Genomic DNA, 24,125 nt, shown 5'->3' with positions numbered 1-24,125 from the left:
GTATGTTTCTTCAAGTGTAGCCATTAGCGATGAGCGAAATAATAAATATGGTTACAAATTATAGTGCAATCATGGCATATGCCATACTGTAAGGCTACTTTCACACTAGCGTTTTAGCTTTCCGGTATTGAGATCGGTCATAGGGGCTCAATACCGGAAAAAAAAACTCTTCAGTTTTGTCCCCATTCATTGTCAATGTGGACAAAACTGAACTGAACAGGACGGAATGCTCCAAAATGCATTCCATTCTGTTTAGTTGCGTTCCCATACCGGAGAGCAAACCGCAACAGTTTGCTTTCCATCCTGGGATGCGGAGCAAGACGGATCCGGCATGACCCCTAATGCAAGTCAATGGGGACGGATCAGTTTTCTCTGCCACAATCTGCCACAATAGAAAACGGATCCGTCCTTCATTGACTTTCAATGGAGTTCATGATGGATTAGTCTTGGGTATGTTAAAGATAATACAACTGGATCCGTTCATAATGGATGCAGACAGTTGTATTATCAGTAACAGAAACGTTTTTGCTGGACCCTGCAGGATCCAGCAAAAACACTAGTGTGAAAATAGCCTTAGACTATTTTACGTCACAAAATAATAAAGATTTTTAGCAATTGTGACGGTCTTATAGACTGCAGTTTATAAAAGTGCTCAGAGTCCCTCCAAGAAGGAAAATATTGATCATTCAGAAAGTAAAAGAATATAAAAAAATGCAACAATACCGTAGGTGATTTCCAATTTTGTCTAATCCAGTCAATTCAATGAGTCAATAATGCATAAAGTGAGAGCTGTAATTTTCCCTTCAATGGCATTTGGTGTTGTGCAATCAGTACTCTTCGAAAAAAGGAATTGAATACATTCTTGAAAGCTTTCAATGGTCGTGATCCTTTCAAGCTATTCTGGTATTCTTTCCCTGCAGTGTGTAAGGAAATCCTGGAAATCCAGGAGTGAGCAACACCAACTTTTTGGAAAGTAGGATGGATGGTATCTGATGAACACAATGTGGCCTTGGACATGATAAAAGGTCCTGGTTAATCTTTACAATGCACTATTTTCCTGAAACTTCCCCACTGGCCTTGAACTGTGTATGGCATTGAAGCATGATAACACCATAAAATGTGGAAAATCTGCAATAAATATATCAAGCATAAAGAAGAAGTACAGTTTCTGGGGGGGAAAGGAGACCATTTTTGTAAACCTGGGGAACATCTTTAATATCTGTGCTACTAGAAAGACGACTGTGATCTACCTTTTAGGACCTTTTGAAACTATTACCTGACAATTTCCCATTTTGAAATAAAACAAGTTTACTGGTGCTCTCACGTAAAAATGTTGTGAGTATGCTGCAAGGAAGGTCAGTGCCACAATGACAAAGTGAAGAAGTAAAGGAAGAATTTCTGTGCGTACTCTCTGACTGCACCTAAGAACCAATGACTAGAAACGGGATTCTACCACTGCTGTCCTCTAAGTTATAAGTAGTATCTAAATGTGACACCGTCATGCCCGTACTTGTACTTCTAGAGGAGTGTCTGCGATGTTGATGTCTGTGTAGTGGTAAATACTTGATGGCTGTCCTGATCCTCCAGTCTGGTGGAAGCAGTCAGGCTGTTTTCCCCAGGCTGGCAGCACATTTTCCAACTATACAGTCTGACCGCTTCCACCGGATTGGAGGATCGAGACAACTATCAAGTATTTACCACTACACATCAGCATCGCGGACTCTCCTCTAGAAGTACAGGTAGGGTGTGACGGTGTCACATACTGATACTACTTATAACTTAGGGGACAGAAGACATGGCAGAACCCCACTTCTAGTCATTGGTACTTAGGTGCAGTCAGAGAGTATGTGCAGGAATTCTTCTTTTAATTTCTCATTTTGCCATGTATGATAACTCCACTCTACCATTAGGGTTATATGGTAACAGATGAGTAGGCACCTAAATGTGGTATCTAGCTCTATTTCCCTTGTACTTACTTCACTTTTAGGAAACTGTACCTCTTCAATTTTTGTTAAACTTCTAAAGTTCAAGTGCAGACCAACCAAAACTTGTACAATTTGGTGCAAGAATTTTATTTAGGCATCGGGGTCCTATAGAGTAGACCCTTCATTGTGACAGCTAGCTCTCCTTCCCTTGAAGTGGCTTCCCTATCAGAGAAGTTAAACACGTCTTTAAGCTCTGTTCAAAATATATCCAATTTTCTGCAATAATTACTAGTGAGCGGCAGGGGCTATATTTGAATTCGCAATATTTCATGAATATTTGGGCGAATATTCGTCATATATTTGCGAATTTGAGAATTAGAGAATTTGAGATTATTTTCTTGATTGCGAAAAATCGGCAATGTAATATTCGCGTAATGCGTGCGAAATACAGGCGTGGGTCACTTTTGCTACATTTTCCAAACTGCTAGAAGATTCCTGAGGCTGGAGAAAATGGTTGGCACGACAGAACATAAAAAATGGCTTTATATGCAGTTAGAGTGCTCCAATAAATTTGCGATTGCGCTAATCGGCACTAATGATGCAAATATTTTGGTTCAATACGCAAAACTTCACATTTTAGCAGGTCTGCATCTATGTATGGACAGCAGAACCTATCACACTACCTAACACACTGCACTGCAACAGCTACACTATATCAGGATATAACCTACACCGACTATCTCCCACTAACTATCTGTATTATATATATAAGCTATCTAACTATCCAATGTAATGAGAGGAAAGCACAGAGCACAGCAATGTCACCGCTCTCTCTCTCTCTCAGAACTTTAAAAAACTGTAGGAAATGGCTGCTGGGGAGGTTCTTATATAGTAAGGGGTAGGCAACTTTCCTAATGGTTGCTAGGCATGTTGCTAAGCTCAGACAAAGACATTGCAGTCTTCTCATTGGCCCATAAGCAAGAAGGGAGGTTACTGATGAAAAAAAATTCTACAATATTCAAAATTACGAATATATATCACTATATTCTAAATATTTGCGAATTCTCGTAGTGCTGATATTAGCGATTAATATTTTCGATTCAAATATTCGTGCCCAACACTGATACCCACCTATTTTTTTAGATGCTCTGGATATATTCCATGTGTCTTATAATGGACTGTGTAGAGCAAGTCTGCAATTTCCTACCTACAAATCAATCCATGACTGAACAAGGAAGGAAAGCTAATTTATTAAAAAATTTTGGACATATTGTAAAATATCTATTTACTTGTGTTAATGTGTTTATTAGCGACCAGGAACAATACCATGCCAGTTCACAGGTTGGGTGCAGTATGGATGCTCAGCCCCATTTATTTCAATAGAACTGAGCTTGAGAACAAGAAACAATCCATGGGCAGGTGTAGCACTTTTTATAGAATTACGTAGCCATGGTTTTCTAATTCGGGACATCCTATTTTTAAAATAAGAGTCATACCCATCTCATACATTGATGGTATATCGCTAGGGTATGCCATTAAAGTCAGATAGGTGAGGGTCCCACCCCTGGGACCCTCTCCTATCTCTACAATCGGCCTCCCCAAAGTGAAGGAGTGTTCAACGCGCATGGTGGCATGTATTCTTTCACTTCTATAGGAGTTCTAAAAATAGCCAAGTGAGAGTACTTGGCTATTTTTGGTAGTCCAACAGAAGTGAATGGAGAGCTCACTGTGCATGCACCACCTCCTCTCCATTTACTGCTATGGGCCTGCCAGAAATAGCCAAACCAGACCCGCGGCTCTTTTCAAAACTCCCATAGAGAATGGAAGATGGTCGGGCTTGCACGGTGCACTCTCCTTCATTTTAGGGGGCCTGTTATGGAGATAGGAGCTGGTCCCAGCATTGGAACTTGCACCCAGACTTAGATTGGCCCACAGGGGTACAGGTGAATCCCCCTAGTGGGCCACTTAGCAAGGTGGGCCTCTAGTCTCCCACCCCCTGCACAAGTAGCACTTAACACAGTAGACTTACTGCACTACATACATATATTTAATGTACAGCTCCTCAACCAGCCTATGTTCATATAAAAAAAACTTGATAGATTATTAAAGAAACTCCCCAGTTTATTATTATAGACACGATCAGAGCGGAGATGACTTTTAGGTATAGAGGAAAGCTAGCTAGTGTCCTCTTTTCCCCAGGACCTACCTTCTCAAAGTTTCTGCAGGGACCCCATATTCAATCATCTGGTAGCATCTTGCTGCTTTGTGAGCAGGTAATATTTTAATGTAAATTTTACCGGTAGGCCCTAGGCACCCCAGTTCGACAATGTTTGCACCTATCTGACATTGGTGCTATATCCTAGCAATATGCCATCATTGTCTGAGATGGGAAAATCCTTTTAAGTATACTTATGCATTTCAAGTTAACGATTGCAAGAAGCACTTGTATTAAATAGGTGACTAAATGATATTGAGTCCTCCAACGAATTGTACAGTAAGTCAGAGGTCCTGAAAGTGACTAGCTATCATTTTTGGCGCCCATTGTGCAAGTTTGGGTGGTTGATAGAATATTTTTCTATTTTCTGTTTCTGATTTTTATTTATGATTCTTTAAAATTGATTGATTGCATATCAGAAGATCAAATGTATGATAATACCAGGAGGGGAGTTAGCAGGACTTCGTAAAAAGTGTGTAGTTCAAGGTTTAGATTCACATACAGGGAGTGCAGAATTATTAGGCAAATGAGTATTTTGACCACATCATCCTGTTTATGCATGTTGTCTTACTCCAAGCTGTATAGGCTCGAAAGCCTACTACCAATTAAGCATATTAGGTGATGTGCATCTCTGTAATGAGAAGGGGTGTGGTCTAATGACATTAACACCCTATATTAGGTGTGCATATTTATTAGGCAACTTCCTTTCCTTTAGCAAAATGGGTCAAAAGAAGGACTTGACAGGCTCAGAAAAGTCAAAAATAGTGAGATATCTTGCAGAGGGATGCAGCACTCTTAAAATTGCAAAGCTTCTGAAGCGTGATCATCGAACAATCAAGCGTTTCATTCAAAATAGTCAACAGGGTCGCAAGAAGCGTGTGGAAAAACCAAGGCGCAAAATAACTGCCCATGAACTGAGAAAAGTCAAGCGTGCAGCTGCCAAGATGCCACTTGCCACCAGTTTGGCCATATTTCAGAGCTGTAACATCACTGGAGTGCCCAAAAGCACAAGGTGTGCAATACTCAGAGACACGACCACCACTGAACAAGACACACAAGCTGAAACGTCAAGACTGGGCCAAGAAATATCTCAAGACTGATTTTTCTAAGGTTTTATGGACTGATGAAATGAGAGTGAGTCTTGATGGGCCAGATGGATGGGCCCGTGGCTGAATTGGTAAAGGGCAGAGAGCTCCAGTCCGACTCAGACGCCAGCAAGGTGGAGGTGGAGTACTGGTTTGGGCTGGTATCATCAAAGATGAGCTTGTGGGGCCTTTTCGGGTTGAGGATGGAGTCAAGCTCAACTCCCAGTCCTACTGCCAGTTTCTGGAAGACACCTTCTTCAAGCAGTGGTACAGGAAGAAGTCTGCATGCTTCAAGAAAAACATGATTTTCATGCAGGACAATGCTCCATCACATGCGTTCAAGTACTCTACAGCCTGGCTGGCAAGAAAGGGTGGAAAAAAAGAAAATCTAATGACATGGCCTCCTTGTTCACCTGATCTGAACCCCATTGAGAACCTGTGGTCCATCATCAAATGTGAGATTTACAAGGAGAGAAAACAGTACACCTCTCTGAACAGTGTCTGGGAGGCTGTGGTTGCTGCTGCACGCAATGTTGATGGTGAACAGATCAAAACACTGACAGAATCCATGGATGGCAGGCTTTTGAGTGTCCTTGCAAAGAAAGGTGGCTATATTGGTCACTAATTTGTTTTTGTTTTGTTTTTGAATGTCAGAAATGTATATTTGTGAATGTTGAGATGTTATATTGGTTTCACTGGTAAAAATAAATAATTGAAATGGGTATATATTTGTTTTTTGTTAAGTTTCCTAATAATTATGCACAGTAATAGTCACCTGCACACACAGATATTCCCCCTAAAATAGCTAAAACTAAAAACAAACTAAAAACTACTTCCAAAAATATTCAGCTTTGATATTAATGAGTTTTTTGGGTTCATTGAGAACATGGTTGTTGTTCAATAATAAAATTAATCCTCAAAAATACAACTTGCCTAATAATTCTGCACTCCCTGTACACAGAGACTGCCTTCATACACAACACAGAGATTAAAATGACATGGATCCACACACTTGTAAGGCATATTCAATGGCCTTAGGCTACTTTCACATTAGCGTTTTTTGCGGATCCGTCATGGATCTGCAAAAACACTTCCGTTACAATAATACAACCGCATGCATCCGTCATGAATGGATCTGGTTGTATTATGTCTTCTATAGCCATGACGGATCCGTCTTGAACACCATTAGAAACATAGAAACATAGAATGTGTCGGCAGATAAGAACCATTTGGCCCATCTAGTCTGCCCAATATACTGAATACTATGGATAGCCCCCGGCCCTATCTTATATGAAGGATGGCCTTATGCCTATCCCATGCATGCTTAAACCCCTTCACTGTATTTGCAGCTACCACTTCTGCAGGAAGGCTATTCCATGCATCCACTACTCTCTCAGTAAAGTAATACTTCCTTATATTACTTTTAAACCTTTGCCCCTCTAATTTAAAACTGTGTCCTCTTGTGGTAGTTTTTCTTCTTTTAAATATGCTCTCTTCCTTTACCGAGTTGATTCCCTTTATGTATTTAAAAGTTTCTATCATATCCCCTCTGTCTCTTCTTTCTTCCAAGCTATACATATTAAGGTCCTTTAACCTTTCCTGGTAAGTTTTATCCTGCAATCCATGTACTAGTTTAGTAGCTCTTCTCTGAACTCTCTCTAGAGTATCTATATCCTTCTGGAGATATGGCCTCCAGTACTGCGCACAATACTCCAAGTGAGGTCTCACCAGTGTTCTGTACAGCGGCATAAGCGCTTCACTCTTTCTACTGCTTATACCTCTCCCTATACATCCAAGCATTCTGCTGGCATTTCGTGCTGCTCTATTACATTGTCTTCCAATCTTTAAGTCTTCTGAAATAATTACTCCTAAATCCCTTTCCTCAGATACTGAGGTCAGGACTGTGTCAAATATTCTATATTCTGCCCTTGGGTTTTTACGCCCCAGGTGCATTATCTTGCACTTATCCACATTAAATTTCAGTTTCCAGAGTTCTGACCATTCTTCTAGTTTTCCTAAATCCTTTTTCATTTGGCGTTTCCCTCCAGGAACATCAACCCTGTTACCTATCTTTGTGTCATCAGCAAAAAGACAAACCTTACCAGCGAGGCCTTTTGCAATATCACTTATGAAGATATTAAACAAAATCGGTCCCAGTACAGATCCCTGTGGAACCCCACTGGTAACATTACCTTGTTTTGAATGTTCTCCATTGACTACAACCCTCTGTTGTCTGTCACTCAGCCACTGCCTAATCCACTCAACAATATGGGAGTCCATGCTCAATGACTGCAGTTTATTGATAAGTCTTCTATGTGGGACAGTGTCAAAAGCCTTACTAAAATCTAGATATGCGATGTCTACTGCACCTCCACCGTCTCCAAAGTCAATGGGGTACGAATCCGTTTTCTGTTGTGTCAGAGAAAAAGGATCCGCCCCCATTGACTAACATTGTGTGACAGGACGGATCCGTCTTGTCCCCATCGACAATGAACGGGGACAAAACTGAAGCGTTTTCTTCCACTATTGAGATCCTATGATGGATCTCAATAGTGGAATTGAAAACACTAATGTGAAAGTAGCCTTATCTGGGAGAGAAGGCTACTAAATCTAGTAGGGGTTGAAAAAAAGAAGTTGTTTTGGTGGTCATCAGGATGGGGGGGGTCAAGCCATCCTACGGGATTATACTGCAACAGTAGAGACTCTTGGACAGAGAAGATGCCAATCATGTCCACATGTCCAATGGGAACCTCTCTCATCACCTGAATAAAAGAACCTAGGAGTCTTGCTGAATCAACTGATATTTATGATGGTTCCTTAGGTTGTGCCACAGAAAGAAAACATTTTCAACTGAAGGAACTTTGTTATTAGAAGTGTTCCCATCCCATCAAATATCCTGACATGAAGGTATGTAAAGGTGAACCTTCACTTTTTAATCCACATAATATGCTTATGATTTTTTTTACTTATCATAGTCATACATAATACATTGTAGTAACCTTACAGTGGTCAAATTTTAATAAAATTTTACTAACGAGAATCAAAATCATATCACCCAAACTGTTTATATTACAAGTTCCATGAAGCAAGAGGCAAATGTCACACAACTCACAAGCATGAGGCATTCATTCCATCAAGGCACTTCTCGCTGAAAATATAGTAATGTAAACACATCGGGGGTCATTTTTCAAACTGGTGTAAAGTAGAACTGGCTTAGTTGTCCATAGCAACTTCTTTCATTTTCCAAAGCAGCTGTCCAAAATGAAAGGTGGAATCTGATTGGTTGCTATGGGCAACTAAGCCAGTTCTACTTTACCCCACTTTGATAAAAGACCCATCATACACACTTTGGGGGAGCTTTATCAAACTGGTGTAAAGTAGAACTGGCTCAGTTGCCCATAGCAACCAATCAGATTCCTCCTTTCATTTTCCAAAGGAGCTGACCAAAATGAAAGGTGGAATCTGATTGGTTGCTATGGACAACTAAGCTAGTTCTACTTTACACCAGTTTGATGAATCTCCCACTTTGTGACTATGCTATATACAAATATTATCTTACAATACACTATTTTTAAAACACTGTTTCTGTAGCATCCCCGAGACCACTAGTGCCATGAGCATCCAACAGCCATCAGTAAACTGAGACTTGTGGAATCTTTAGCCCTGGCAGGAATTGCTTCATATCTGACCTAACTGGAAATGAAGCACAATCACTTTATAAAATGCACCAGAATGATATTCAAAATTTTAGCTTACAGATATATCAATTTTCTATAACTGTGCAACTTAGAGGTTCAGTAGGACTAATGACAAATCCATGTAATCTACTATGGCATTAATTTGTACTACTGTTTCACTCTTATTATGCACCAATATAAGTTGGCACTGTAATTAAATGTTGTGTGAATTCTGGGGAGTGCGTTATGATTTAGGTATCCCCTAAAATTATAATGGAGTAAGTGGAAAGGACTGGCTGTAGCTCAGGTTAATCCTAGGTACCAACTCACAGGTGATGGAACTCTACATAGCACCTCCACCACCAATAGGCAAGGTAGTTTGGCATATAAAGGATGGGGGATCTGTCTTCAGAAATATCTGCCCTTCCACAAGTGAAAGGAATAAGTGATCGAATAATGGGCCCTTCTGTCTGGGATTGGGGGTTGTGTGATGGCATGAGCTAGCACCTAGAAAAAGGTTGTTTTGATTTTTGCTAAGCACATCCCCTCTCCTCTATTTGACCTTCTATGATTAGACAGTTTATTGATAGGGTTGAGCAGTGCTTTGACGCAAGATGGCCGCGGTGGACTCTTTGCAATCAAATGCATAAGGTAAGCATTTTTTTTTACTGATTAATCCCCGAAAGCCTTCAAATCATCACAAAGCAAATTTCTTTGTGAAATTTGGCGTAGCAGCCAAATCGATTTTTCCATAACTTATCTCTAATTGTTGCACCATACGTTTACTATATAGCACCAAACTGATTGGAGACCATTAAAATTTTGCTGAGATCATAAGATGTACCTATATGTACCTGGCTGATGGCCCTCTGAAAGTTGAACCACCAAGAAATTTTCCAGTCCACCCATGCCTGCCTGGCTTTGATGTGTAGTCAGATAGAGGCTACTGGTATTCATGTGTAGTCAGAGAGTGGTTTCTAGCATTCATATGTAGTCAGATAAAGGTGTTTCATACAAAAAAATGGCAGGAAGTTCTTTCTGAAAACACATGAATGCCAAAAACCTTTATCTGACTACATTTGAATGCTAGAAACCACTCTCTGACTACACATGAATACCAGTAGCCTCTATCTGACTACACATCAAAGCCAGGCAGGCATGGGTGGACTGGAAAATTTCTTGGTGGTTCAATTTTCAGAGGGCCATCAGCCAGGTACATCTTATGATCTCAGCATTAATGTAAGAACATCAGACACTTATGCACCCACCCAGTAGCCGCAGATGCCTTCCTTAATTCAACTGTATTACCATTCTCAAGACAATGATACAGTTTCATACCGTGGCACCGGCAGCAGTATTTTGTGCTGCACTGTGGTATCTGTTTCTGCTGGGAAGGTATTTCATTCTTCACTACGGTATTGCTGGCCTCGTTTTCTTCTATTGTCCCGCCTGTCAATTTGGACCTGCCTACAACATGAGGCCACTTTTAGTTTTTTTTCCAGGCCAATTGAAGTTCCCAGTCCATGTCTGCTGGCAGGAAAATCTGTCTGACTACACGTAAATGCCAGAAACCACTCTCTGACTACACATGAATACCAGGAGCCTCTATCTGACTACACATGAATGCCAGGAACCACTCTCTAACTACACATGAATAACAGGAGCCTCTAGCTAACTACACATAAATGCCAGGAACCACTCTCTAACTACACATGAATAACAGGAGCCTCTAGCTAACTACACATGAATGCCAGGAACCACTCTCTAACTACACATGAATAACAGGAGCCTCTAGCTAACTACACATAAATGCCAGGAATCTCTCTCTGACTACACATGAATGCCAGGAACCTCTCTCTGACTACACATAAATGCCAGTAGCCACTATATGGCTACATATGAATATCTGGAGGCTCTCTATGACTACATGTGAATTCTGGGAAACGCTTTATAACTACACATCAAAGCTAGAAGCCTCTATCTGACTATATTTAAAAAGCAGGAACCTCTCTCTGATGCCACACGAATGCCAGGAGCATGTCTATAACTTGAATGCTAGGAGCCTCCTCATGTCTAAACCTGAAAGCCTTCTCTTTCACTACACATGTGTGTTGGAAACTTTTTTTTTACTGAATGCAAATGTAAATATGCTGCAAAATCTTTATTTTACAGCCTGTCACATACAAATGGAGTAGATAAGTGCAGGTAAGACGTCAGGTGTCTTTCATGTCATTTATATACCCAAGCGCAGACCTATCTCAATAATAATTGTTTTTACATTGCTTTGTACATTCCTGTCCTCAAAAAATCTGTGCAAGTTAACCAAAAACCATTACATCTGTATCCTTTGTAGCTAGGCCACCACATTCAATAAAATAGTAATAATTGGACACCACAGTCACTATTCATATTCATACAGGGCATCATGTAAATCCTGTTGAAATTGCTATTCCTGTATAACATATCTTGATATGACAATGTGTAGGTCTACTCTTCTCAATCTGTCATGGTGAAAGAGTCTTTATGGACATCATCACTGCCTGCTGCTTATCCCCTAGGATGTTGTCTGAGAAGCTTCTCCTTGTGGCTGATTCACTAGAAATGACATAATTTTGATGGTGAGGACCACCAGTGTTTGCAATATGAGGGCAGGAAGAAGAATTTGTGAATCCCTGCTGTAGGAAACCATTGCATTGTAAAAGTGTCATCTGAAACGCAAGGCAGAGTATTTTAGAAAATGTTACAAAGAGATCTGTTGTATATTTCTCTATAGCTGATAACACAGCCATAATTTATATTAAAAAAATCTAGTAGTAGTCTTTCAGTCCATTGTGCAGGTAATGCTTTGGTTTTTAAGTGTTGTTTCCTATGAAAATGCTTTGTTGTCGTAGCCTCCCAGGCCTCCTTCAATTGTGGGAATCTCTAGACCATTGGAAACTTTTGAGATGTCACTAGTATCTTTGTATCTTCCGGTACGAAATTTTTCCAAAGCAGGTCCCCATTCAGCAGTTGGAGAGCAAAGTCTTCGAAAACGCTGTTGAGAAATTGAGACGGTTACTTGATGATGAAGTGCATGGCCTTCACTTAAAGGAAATGTGTCACCAAAAATATTATCTGCCAGTTAAAAACAGATAGCAGCACATCTCCAGTTTATATTTCCTCGACATGATTATGGGGACGGCCATCTTGTCTGAGATATAGATAATGACATGGAAAATTTTAAATAACATAATCATAAATTCTTCAAAAAATGTTAAACATAAAAAAATTATTTAAACAAAAGGTCATTATCTGATGACACATTCCCTTTAATACTAGGTTAAAGCAGATCTTCCACCGAATAAGGTAAGGACAGCATAGGACAGTCCACCCAACTCTCAGCTAAAACAAAACGGAAAAACTTTGTGCCAATAGGAGCAGACTTGGGGTACGGCCATACAGTTAGGTTTCCTGATGCCATTTTGAAAGACAAAACCAGGAGCAAATTCAAAAAAGAGGAAAATTCGTATCTGTCCTTTATACTTTCTCTGCTTTTATGATCCACTCCTGATTGTGGCCTCTAAAACTACATACTGAAATCTGACTGTGTGAGTACGATGTATTCATGAGAGGAGCACCTGCATGGTGGTGTTTGGCAGACATCTGTCTATAGGTGCAGGCACTACAGGGAGAAGTGAAGGAGCGCTCTCCTCATGATTACTGCAGACTCGTACTGTTGTATTCTTTCATCATTCTTATTAGTGATGAGCGAAGTTCTTGAAAATTGATTTGGCTGCTTCGCTGAATTTTACAAAAAAATTTGCTTAGTGGCGAATTTCTTTGTCACAAAGCGCATTTCTTTGTTATTAGCGGACGCAATAACAGGGAACAGCGATTGTGCCACCCCAGTCATTGAACCCCTCAGATGCCATGTTCATCGCTGATCATGGCATCTGAGATGAAGATTGTTCCTTTCAGAGGTTAATCCGGTGAGGAAAAAAATTTAATACTCACCTCATCCATTTGATCGTGTATAGGCTGCCACTACCATCTTGATTGAACATCCAGCGCAGCCCAGCGTGGAGACGTCATACGTCAATGTGCACGTAATTTTTCTACTATATCTCCAATCAAGATGGCCAAGGAGGTCTCTACACAATTAAATGGATGAGGTGAGTTTGAATCCCCCCATCATTTCAGAGAAAATTGATTCGTTACTATGAACCACGAGGAAATTCGGCTTTGTGGCAAGTCGAATTTCCCCTCAAATTTGGATCAAAGTCCACCTCAGATACTTCAGACACTAATACTTATTATCCAATCGGCACATTTTTTTTTGTCTCTCTCTCTCTGGCGATTCCGTATGAACCCATGAGAAAAAAAAAGCAAGGCACGCAGTATTGCTTCTAACAAAGATGCCTATAGGTCTATGAGATTGTGGGGACTCTGTGTGCCAACATGCAGACTGTGTGCCATGGATTTGGTGTGTAATCTCAATCTGCTCTCAGTCTGCCTTTGTGGGACCCCGGTTGCATGCAAAAACTTAAAGGGGTTTTCCAGCCTCTTGATACTGATGACTACAGATGAGCGAATCGAATCCATCGAAGCCGAATTTCCTTGTGCTTCGTGGTAGCGAAACGATTTTACCTGATATAGTGTAAAAAAAGAAAAAATTCAAACTTCCCGCATCCATTTGCTCGCAACGGGCCGCCAGCTGCCATCTTGATTAAAGATCTCGGCTGAAATCCCGGCGTGACGACATCATCTGCCGCGCGAGATTTCATGCCAGATCTTCAAGCAAGATGGCGGAGGCCGGTCCGTCGCAAGCAAATGGAGGCGGTAAGTTTGATTTATTTTATTTTTATTTCATTTTAATTTTATTTCTACACTCATATGCCATGATCATGTATGAACTCGGCATCTGAGGGGTACAATGATGGGGAGCAGCGCTATCACAGCTCCCTGTCATTGCACCCGCTACTTACAAAAAAATGCGCTTTGTGACGAAGTAATTCGCCGCAAAGCTAATTTTTTGGTAAAAGTCGACGAATCAGCCGAATCAAACTTTTTCATAATTCGCTCATCTCTACTGATGACTAGTGTTGAACAAAACTGTACTGAACTTTAGGATTTTCGGTACCCGGACCCGAACCCAAACTTTTCCGGGCAGCCAATCAACAAGCTTTTAAGCTGTAGGCACTTAGAAGCCATCACAGCCATGCCTAGTAATGGCATGGCTGTGATTGGCCTGTGCATCATGTGACCCGGCCTCTATAAAAGCTGGATCACGTGTAGCACATCACGTGGATCACGTGTAGTGCAGGGAGAGGAAGCAGGCAGCTAAAGTGAGGAGCAGTGTTAGGAATCTCATCTGGCTATTTGTTCTGTTGGTGACCTATAGTGAATTTTTTGTGGGTGTTATACACCAGCTTTGCACCCCTGACACAGAAATATAATAATTACTCTGGCTGTTAATTCTGTGGGTGACATATAGCGATTTTTTTGTGGGTGCAATCCACCATCTCTGTACCCCTGACACAGAAATATAATAGTTAATCTGTCTGTTAGTTCGGTGGGTGACATATTCCCATTTTTTGTGTGAGGTACACCTGCACTGCATATGTGACAGGGAAATAAATATAGTTAATCCGTCTGTTAGATTGGTGGGTGACATATTCCCATTTTTTGTGTGAGGAACACGTGCATTGCATACGTGACAATGAAATTGATATAGTTAATCCGTTTGTTAGTTTGGTGGGTGACATATTCCCATTTATTGTTTAAAGTAAACCTGTATTGCATATGTGACAGGGAAATTAATATAGTTAATCCGTCTGTTAGTTCGGTGGGTGACCTCAAAGAATGAGGAGTGCATCAAATAAGGGACGTGGTGCTGCTGGTGTTGGTGGAGCTCCTGTTGCAGGTAGAGGACGTGGTCGATCTGTGCCAGCTACACACCCAAATAAAACACCTTCCTCAGGTGCACATAGGCGTCAGAACGTTCAGCCGTTATTTTTTAAGCCCAAATACCGGTGTAAGAATGGTGAGGCAAAAACAAATAGAGGCGGTAGTAGATTGGGTGGCTTACAGTGCCCCCAGTTCTTTCACATTGTCTCCCACCCGGTCCCCTGCTGAAAGCACAGAGTTGGCACCTGCAGCCCGTGGCCATCTGTCTTTCACCTCACCCCCTTGCAAAGCAGGCAAGCAGTCTGAGCCCCAAGTCATGCAGCAGTCTCTTATGCTTTTTGATGACTCTGCTGGCAGGGTTTTCATGGGCCGTCCACACAGCCCTGCCCCAGAAGTGGAAGAAATTGAGTGCACCGATGCCCAACCACTTATGTTTCAGGATGTGGACATGGGAGGACCACCACATCACGTCTCTGACGATGACGAAACACAGGTGCCAACTGATGCAGCTTTATGCAGTGTGCAGACCGGCAAGGAGCACAGGGGTCAAGAGTGGGTGGAAGATGATGTGGAGGATGATGAGGTCCTAGACCCCACATGGAATCAAGGTCATGTGAGTGTTGTGTGCAGTTCGGAGTAAGAGGTGGTGGTCACACAGCGCCAGCCGCACAGCAAAAGAGGGAGCAGTGTAGCCTGTACTCCTGCTACTGCACACCGCACCCAGGGACTGAGCACACCAAAGCCAGCTCCAAGGAGTTCCCTGGCGTGTCAGTTCTTCAGGCAATGTGCTGACGACAAGACGCTGTGCAATCAGAGCCTGAAGCAAGGCATAAATGTTCTAAACCTGAGCACCACCTGCATGACCAGGCATCTAAATGCAAAGCACGAGCTGCAGTGGAGAAAATACCTCAAAAACCACGAAAGATCTCAAGCTACTCCTGCTCCCTCGTCTGCTGCAGTCTCGGCCTATTCCTCCCCCTCTGAAGTGACAATGGCACCTGCCACCCCGCAAACAGAGGATGTGGCAGCAACGCCACCACCTCCATAACTGTCACCAAGCATCTCCACACTGTCCCATGGAAACATTCAGCTGTCCATCTCCCAAACACTGGAGAAAAAGAGAAAGTACCCCTCTACCCACCCGCGATCCCTGGCCCTGAAAGGTCAACATTTCAAAATTCTGGCCTTTGAAATTATGTCATTCTGTCTGGTGGAGACGGGGACTTTTAAAAACCTTATGGCGGTGGCTGTCCCACAGTATGTGGTTCCCAGCCGCCACTACTTTTCCAGGCGAGCCATCCCTGCCCTGCACAACCAAGTGGAGGACAAAATCAGGTGTGCACTGCGCAACGCCATCTGTGGCAAGGTCCATATAACTACCGATACGTGGACCAGTAAGTATGGGCAGGGACGTTAGATCTCCTTAACTGCACACTGGGTAAATAAATTGGCGCCTGGGCCTGAGACGGATAGCAGTTTTGGCGCATGTCCTTCTGCCACCGAGGATTGCAGGACTTTTCTCTTTGCCTCCTGTTGCTTCCTCCTCCTACTCCACTTCCTCCTCTACCACCTCCTCATCTGGTCAGCGTAACACCTTCACCACCACCTTCAGCACAGCCAGGGGGAAAGCAGGCTGTTTTGAAACTCATCTGTTTGGGGGAAAAAACCCACACCACACAGGAGCTGTGGAAGGGCATGGAACAACAGACCGATCATTGGTTGGTGCCACTGAGCCTCAAGCCCGGCCTGGTGGTGTACGATAGCGGGCAAAATCTCATAGCAGCTCTGGGCCTTGCCGGTTTGACGCACATCCCTTGCCTGGCGCATGTGCTAAATTTAGTAGTGCAGAGGTTCCTTAAAAATTACCCCGATATGTCAGAGCTGCAGAAAGTGTGGGCCACCTGTGCACGCTTTCGGCGTTCTCACCCTGCTGCTGCTCGCCTGTCTGCACTGCAGCGTAACTTCGGCCTTCCAGCTTATCGCCTCATATGCGACGTACCCACAAGGTGGAACTCCACCTTGCACATGCTGGAGAGACTGTGCAAGCAGCAGGTGATAGTGGAGTTTCAGCTGCAGCACGCACGGGTGAGTCGCTCTGCGGAACAGTACCACTTCACCACCAACGAGTGGGCCTCCATGCGGGACGTGTGTTGTGCTGCTTCGAGTACTCCACCAACATGGCCAGTGCCGATGACGCCGTCCTCAGTGTTACTATTCCACTTCTATGTCTCCTTGAAAAAACACTTCGGACAATGATGGAAGAGGATGTGGCACAGGAGGAAGAGGAGGAGGAAGAGGGATTATTTTCACGGTTATCAGGCCAGTTATTTACAAGTGGCGTGGGTTCCTGCACCAACAGAGGCCAGGTACAAAACTGTCCAGCCAGGGCACAGTTCTGCAGGATGAGGAGGAGGATGATGATGATGAGGAGGAACCGTGTTCACAGCAGGGTGGCACCCAAATCAGCTTATGGGCATCAATGGAGCGTGGCTGGGGGGATACAGAGGACGCAGACGATACATCTCCTACAGAGGACACATGAGCGATTACATGCTGCAGTGTCTCCACAACGACCGCTGAGTTGCCCACATTCTAACTTGTGCTGATTACTGGGTGGCCACCCTGCTGCATCCCTGCTACAAGGACAACGTGCCATCCTTAATTCCGTCACTGGAGTGTGATCGGAAGATGCGCGGGTACAAGCACACGCTGGTAGACGCGCTGCTGGTGGCATTCCCACCTGATAGCGGGGGCTTAGTGGAAGCACAAGGCAAAGGCAGAGGACGAGGAAGAGGTCGCCAACGCAGCTGGGGCACCGCCAGCACCTCAGAATGCAGAGTTAGCATGGCTGAAATGTGGAAAAGCTTTGTCAGCACGCCACAACAACCAGCACCACCAGCTGATATGGAACGTCTTAACAGGAGGTAGCATTTCAGCAACATGGTGAAGCAGTATGTGTGCACACGCCTACACGTACTGACTGATGGGTCTACCCCATTCAACTTCTTGGTCTCCAAATTGGGTACATGCCCTTTACGCCTTGGTGGTGCTGGCCTGTGTATTGTCTGAACATGTGTTTAGCACGGCCGGGGGTGATCACAGACAAGCGCAACCGCCTGTCCACAGCCAATGTGGACAAGCTCACGTTCATTAAAATGAACCAGGCATGGATCCCACAGGACTTGTCCGTACCTTGTGCTGAATAGACAAGTATACCGGCTGCAACCAGCCATTGTTATACTCCAGCGCACTTTCTCTTTGCATTCTCTTTTCTATTTCCCAATGTTTTGGGGTCTTCCCAAATTTATAAAAATAAAAAAAATAAAAAATAAAGAAAAAAATAAAATAAACAACAAAACCAGTGTTGGCTACTTCCTCCACCAATGCTTCTACCTACACTGCAACGTCCACCGCCTCCTCAACCTCCTACTCCACTTTGACCGCCGCCTCCTAGTTTAACCCCTTAAGGACTCGACCCTATTTCACCTTACGGACTTAGCCATTTTTTGCAAATCTGACCAGTGTCACTTTAAGTGCTGATAACTTTAAAACGATTTGACTTATACAGGCCATTCTGAGATTTTTTTTCCGGCACATATTGTACTTCATGACACTGGTAAAATGAAGTAAAAAAAATTCATTTTTATTTATAAAAAAATACCAAATTTACCCAAAAAATTAAAAAAATTGCAAATTTCCAAGTTTCAATTTCTCTACTTCTATAATACATAGTACTACCTCCAAAAATAGTTATTACTTTACATTCCCCATATGTCTACTTCATGTTTGGATCATTTTGGGAATGATATTTTATTTTTTGGGGATGTTACAAGGCTTAGAAGTTTAGAAGCAAGGCTTAGAAGTTTAGAAGCAAATTTTTAGGGACCAGTTCAGGTCTGAAGTCACTTTGCGAGGCTTACATAATAGAAACCACCCAAAAATGACCCCATTCTATAAACTACCCCCTCAAGGTATTCAAAACTGATTTTACTAATTTTGTTAACCCTTTAGGTGTTCCACAAGAATTCATGAAAAATAGAGATACAATTTCAAAATTTCACTTTTTTGTCAGATTTTCCATTTTAATAATTTTTTTTCCAGTTACAAAGCAAGGGTTAACAGCTAAACCAAACTCAATATTTATGGCCCTGATTCTGTAGTTTACAGAAACACCCCATATGTGGTCGTAAACAGCTGTACCGGCACACGGCAGGGTGCAGAAGGAAAGGAATGCCATACGGTTTTTGGAAGGCAGATTTTGCTGGACTGTTTTTTTTTACACCATGTCCCATTTGAAGCCCCCCTGATGCACCCCTAGAGTAGAAACTCCATAAAAGTGACCCCATCTAAGAAACTACACCTTTCAAGGTATTCAAAACTGATTTTACAAAGCAAATTTTCCATTTTAATCCATTTTTCCCAGTAACAAAGCAGGGGTTAACAGCCAAACAAAACTCAATATTTATGGCCCTGATTCTGTAGTTTACAGAAACACCCCATATGTGGTCGTAAACAGCTGTACCGGCACACGGCAGGGTGCAGAAGGAAAGGAATGCCAAACTGTTTTTGGAAGGCAGATTGTGCTGGACTGTTTTTTTTTACACTATGTCCCATTTGAAGCCCACCTGATACACTTTTTGTGAGGCAAGATAACAAGAAATAGCTATTTTGGCACCGTTTATAAATTTTTTGTTATTTACAATTCATCTGACAGGTTAGATCATGTGATATTTTTATAGACCAGGTTGTCACGGATGCGGCGATACCTAATATGTATACTTTTTTTATTTATGTAAGTTTTACACAATGATTTCTTTTTTGAAGCAAAAAAAATCATGTTTTAGTGTTTCCATAGTCTGAGACCCATCATTTTTTCAGTTTTTGGGCGATTACCTTTATTGGCACTATTTTGGGGTGCGTGTGACTTTTTGATCGTTTGCTATTACACTTTTTGTGATGTAAGATGACAAAAAATGGTTTATTGAGCACAGTTTTCATTTAAATTTTTTTTACGGTGTTCATCTGAGGGGTTAGGTCATGTGATATTTTTATGGAGCCGGTCGATACGGACGCGATGATACCTAATATGTATACTTTTTTTTTATTTATGTGAGTTTTACACAATGATTTCATTTTTTTAAGCAAAAAAAAACATGTTTTAGTGTTTCCATAGTCTGAGAGCCATAATTTTTTCAGTTTTTGGGCGATTACCTTGGGTAGGGTAAGATTTTTGTGGGATGAGATGACGGTTTGATTGGCACTATTTTGGGGTGCATATGATTTTTTGATCGCTTGCTATTACACTTTTTGTGATGTAAGGTATCAAAAAATTGTTTATTTAGCACAGTTTGTATTTTTTATTTTTTACGGTGTTCATCTGGGGGGTTAGGTCATGTGATATTTTTATAGAGCCGGTCGATACGATCGCGGCAATACCAAATATGTATACTTTTTTTTTATTTATGTAAGTTTTTCACAATAACAGCTTTTTAAAAAAAATAAATGGTGTTTTAATGTCTCCATATTCTGAGCCATAGTTTTTAAATTTTTTGGGCGATTGTCTCAGGTAGGGGCTCATTTTTTGCGGGATGAGGTGACAGTTAGATTTGTACTATTTTGGTGGGCAAATTCATTTTTTGATCGCTTGCTGTTGTACTTTTTGTGATGTAAGGTGACAAACAAATGGTTTATTTAGCACAGTTTTTATTTTTTATTTTTTACGGTGTTCATCTGAGGGGTTTTTTACCAAATTTTTTTTTACTTTATTTGGGGAAAATTACGTTTTTGTTTATTTTTACTTTCAACTTTTAATTTTTTTTGGGGAAAACTTTATTTTTTCAACTTTTTTTTCACTTTATTTTTTGTCCCACTTTGGGAATTGAACTTTTGGGCGTCTAATCCTTTACAATGCATTCCAATACTTCTGTATTGGCTGTGTGAGTAATACTGTGTGTATTACTCATACAGGTCCCGGCCTGTGAGATCCAGGGGGCTGGATCTCACAGGCTCTTCACCGGAAGGCAGCGCGATGCCTTCCTTAGACATTTCGCTGCCTTCCATGCCATCGGGTCCCCCCCACAGCCGCATGGGGACCCGATGGCACCGTCCGCTGCCGCCGCAACCGCAGGTAAAAGCCGAAAACCGCAGGTCTGTCACAAGACCCCGCCCCCCGACGTTGTGACAGAATGCCCGCTGAATGATTTCAGCGGGTATCCTGTTCCTATTAACCCGCGCCGCAATGTACTTTTAAACTTAGGATGTACCGGTACGTCCTGAGTCCTTAAGGACTCGGCAAACATGGCGTATCGGTACGTCCTAAGCCCTTAAAGGGATTCTGTCATCAGAAATGAGCCCTATAAGCTAAACATATGGCGATGTCCCTTGTAAAACACTGAATTCTAAAGTGAGTTTATCAAATGCCCCTGTGGCTCTATATTCATAAAAAAGAGGTTTATATCACCTGTCAATCACTTCAAGATGTGGTGAAAAGTGCCTGGCTGCAGCCATCTCGTTTAGGTGCCTAGCGCCGCCTTCTGAGCTGAAATCGCCGCCCTCCCTTTCATTCGATCCGCCTACCTCAGATGACTAATCTTCCTTGTGCCCAGCCACGCCCAGCCACGCCCGCCTGTGAAGTAGCCCAGCACCGCCTATGTCTCCTCCTTTCATCAGCGATAGATAGCCGTAATCTCGCGATGCGCGAGCTCGCGCATGCGCAGTGCTGGTATAGTGTTCCTTCCCTGTGCTGGCATCAGCCTCAGGGAAAGAACTGCGCATGCGCGAGCTCGCGCATCGCGAGATTACGGCTATCTATCGTTGATGAAAAGAGGAGACATAGGTGGTGCTGGGCTCCTTCACAGGCGGGCGTGGCTGGGCACGGCTGGGCACATGGAAGGTTAGTCACCTGAGGTAGGCGGATCGAATGAAAGGGAGGGCGGCGATTTCAGCTCAGAAGGCAGCGCTGGGCACCTAAACGAGATGGCTGCAACCAGGCACCTTTCACCATGAGACGTCCCCTTGGACACATTTTGAAGTGATTGACAGGTGATATAAACCTCTTTTTTATGAATATAGAGCCACAGGGGCATTTGATAAACTCACTTTAGGATTCAGTGTTTTACAAGGGACATCGCCATATGTTTAGCTTATAGGGCTCATTTCTGATGACAGAATCCATTTAAGGGGTTAAGATTATTATTTATTTTTTTAAATTATATTCTATGTCATTTTATGTTATTTCCCTATCCACATTTGTTTGCAGGGCAACTGTCCTGCTCTTACCCCCATTTTGCTACCTTTTGCAGACCTCTAGCCCTTACTGTGACTATTTTAGTTCGGATCCCCATTGACTTCAATGGGGTTTGATTTCGAGGTCAACTTCATAGAAACATAGAAACATAGAATGTGTCGGCAGATAAGAACCATTTGGCCCATCTAGTCTGCCCAATATACTGAATACTATGGATAGCCTCTGGCCCTATCTTATATGAAGGATGGCCTTATGCCTATCCCATGCATGCTTAAACTCCTCCACTGTATTTGCAGCTACCACTTCTGCAGGAAGGCTATTCCATGCATCCACTACTCTCTCAGTAAAGTAATACTTCCTGATATTACTTTTAAACCTTTGCCCCTCTAATTTAAAACTATGTCCTCTTGTAGCAGTTTTTCTTCTTTTAAATATTCTCTCCTCTTTTACCTTGTTGATTCCCTTTATGTATTTAAAAGTTTCTATCATATCCCCTCTGTCTCGTCTTTCTTCCAAGCTATAAATGTTAAGGTCCTTTAACCTTTCCTGGTAAGTTTTATCCTGCAATCCATGTACCAGTTTAGTAGCTCTTCTCTGAACTCTCTCCAAAGTATCAATATCCTTCTGGAGATATGGTCTCCAGTACTGAGCACAATACTCCAAACTTCGGGTCCCGAACCCGAACTTTAAGCCGAAGTTCGGCCAAACCCGGCGTACCCGAACTTACAGGTGTTCGCTCATCCCTTCTGATGACCTATCCTCATGATAGGTCATTAATATCCAATCGGTGATGGTACAACACTCCGTACTCACCTGGATCAGCTGGTACCTACAGCCTTTGGTGCTGGAACCGACAGCTTGAATGAAATTGGTAAGAACAGCGCCATTCAAGGTACAGTGGTCGTTCTGCGTTACTACAGCTCAGCTACCACTGTAGTGAATAAGAGCTCAGTTGCAGTAACCTCAGGTGCAGATGTAGCAGTGCTGTATTTGTCAATTAAATCTTTTGTTAGTGCCTTGTAAAACAATGATCATTATTAAAATGATTATCATCATTATATTAAGATGAAAGGTGCTAAAAGACAACTTTAGCTCAGATAACACATTGCTTGTAACCAGAAAAAAATATATTATGTTTAGGTTCTTGTATACTTATGTACATACACATCTTAAGAAAATCTTTGTTTCTTGACTTCTGCAATTACTTACTTGCCAAAGTGTTCCTTCAGATTTACACATTTTTATTACAGCCAGTATGGGTATCCAAATGATGCAGAAAATGATCATGCACCATCCCAGGGCGACTCCCCAGATGGGATATTCAACATTGCCATGCTTTGGAGAAGAGAATGTGACCAGGGACCAGATCAGAATAGCCTGTAAATGGAATAGAAAGGAGCTAAGAGGACAGATATAAACGCCAGTCTATCTATCTATCTATCTATCTATCTATCTATCTATCTATCTATCTATCTATCTATCTATCTATCTATCTATCGACAGTATCTCACTCATATCTATCTCACTGATATCAAATTACAACTCAAATTAGCTTTATTGGCAGGGTTAAATACATTTTAGCATTGCCAAAGCAAGTGGAAAATAATTGGGTAGGGTTGGGGGATGGAGACAGATCCAGGGTGGGGGTATAGGGTAAATATGGGGCATGGGGACACATCCAAGGTGGGGGTATAAGAGTCCATGACATATCAGGCTCCTCTCAGGCTATGGCTACAGTAAATGTATTGTGCAGCTATGGCCGCTGTGTTCTCGACTAACCCCAGCAGTATGGAGAGTCTCTCTTCCTCCTCCATGGAGGTGAAATCTGGGAGGAGATCAGACAGTCTCCTGAAGTGAGCGTCCCTCACTGCTGAGTATTTGGGGCACTGCAGCAGGAAATGAGCCTCATCCTCCACAACCTCCTGGTCGCACTGCTGGCACGGTCTGCCCTCTCTGGGCATGTACCTCTGTTGGTACATACCCAGAGAGAGCAGGTACCGACAGAGATATATGCACAGAGACAGCATCTATTTCACATATCTATCTCACTATCTATCTTTCTATCTATATCATATCCATCTGTTCAACTAT

At 42.3% G+C, this 24,125-nt stretch overlaps 1 protein-coding gene and 1 long non-coding RNA gene across 2 annotated transcripts in view; one reads left to right on the top strand and one right to left on the bottom strand.

Annotated features, from left to right (window-relative positions):
- Window positions 1-1,449: 1,449 nt before the first annotated feature.
- LOC120977386 lies at window positions 1,450-23,418 on the top strand. The gene is made up of 4 exons (XR_005773887.1): window positions 1,450-1,739; window positions 8,047-8,132; window positions 11,075-11,107; window positions 23,285-23,418. It is a non-coding gene; the product is annotated as an uncharacterized LOC120977386 (long non-coding RNA).
- Window positions 11,049-24,125, bottom strand: part of LOC120977382 (sodium- and chloride-dependent neutral and basic amino acid transporter B(0+)-like) — a 47,949-nt gene continuing 34,872 nt past the window's right edge. The window contains exons 13-14 of the mRNA XM_040405310.1: window positions 23,244-23,411; window positions 11,049-11,936 (exon numbers count right to left, since the gene is read on the bottom strand). Of these exons, the coding sequence (XP_040261244.1) occupies window positions 11,769-11,936; window positions 23,244-23,411 (336 nt within the window). The 3' untranslated portion in view covers window positions 11,049-11,768. The remainder of the gene's footprint in view (window positions 11,937-23,243; window positions 23,412-24,125) is intronic.

The sequence above is a fragment of the Bufo bufo genome, chromosome 8 (genome assembly GCF_905171765.1).
Source record: "Bufo bufo chromosome 8, aBufBuf1.1, whole genome shotgun sequence".
NCBI lineage: Eukaryota > Metazoa > Chordata > Amphibia > Anura > Bufonidae > Bufo > Bufo bufo.
Note: the sequence above shows the minus strand (reverse complement) of the source record. Positions and strands in the feature narration are given on the sequence as shown.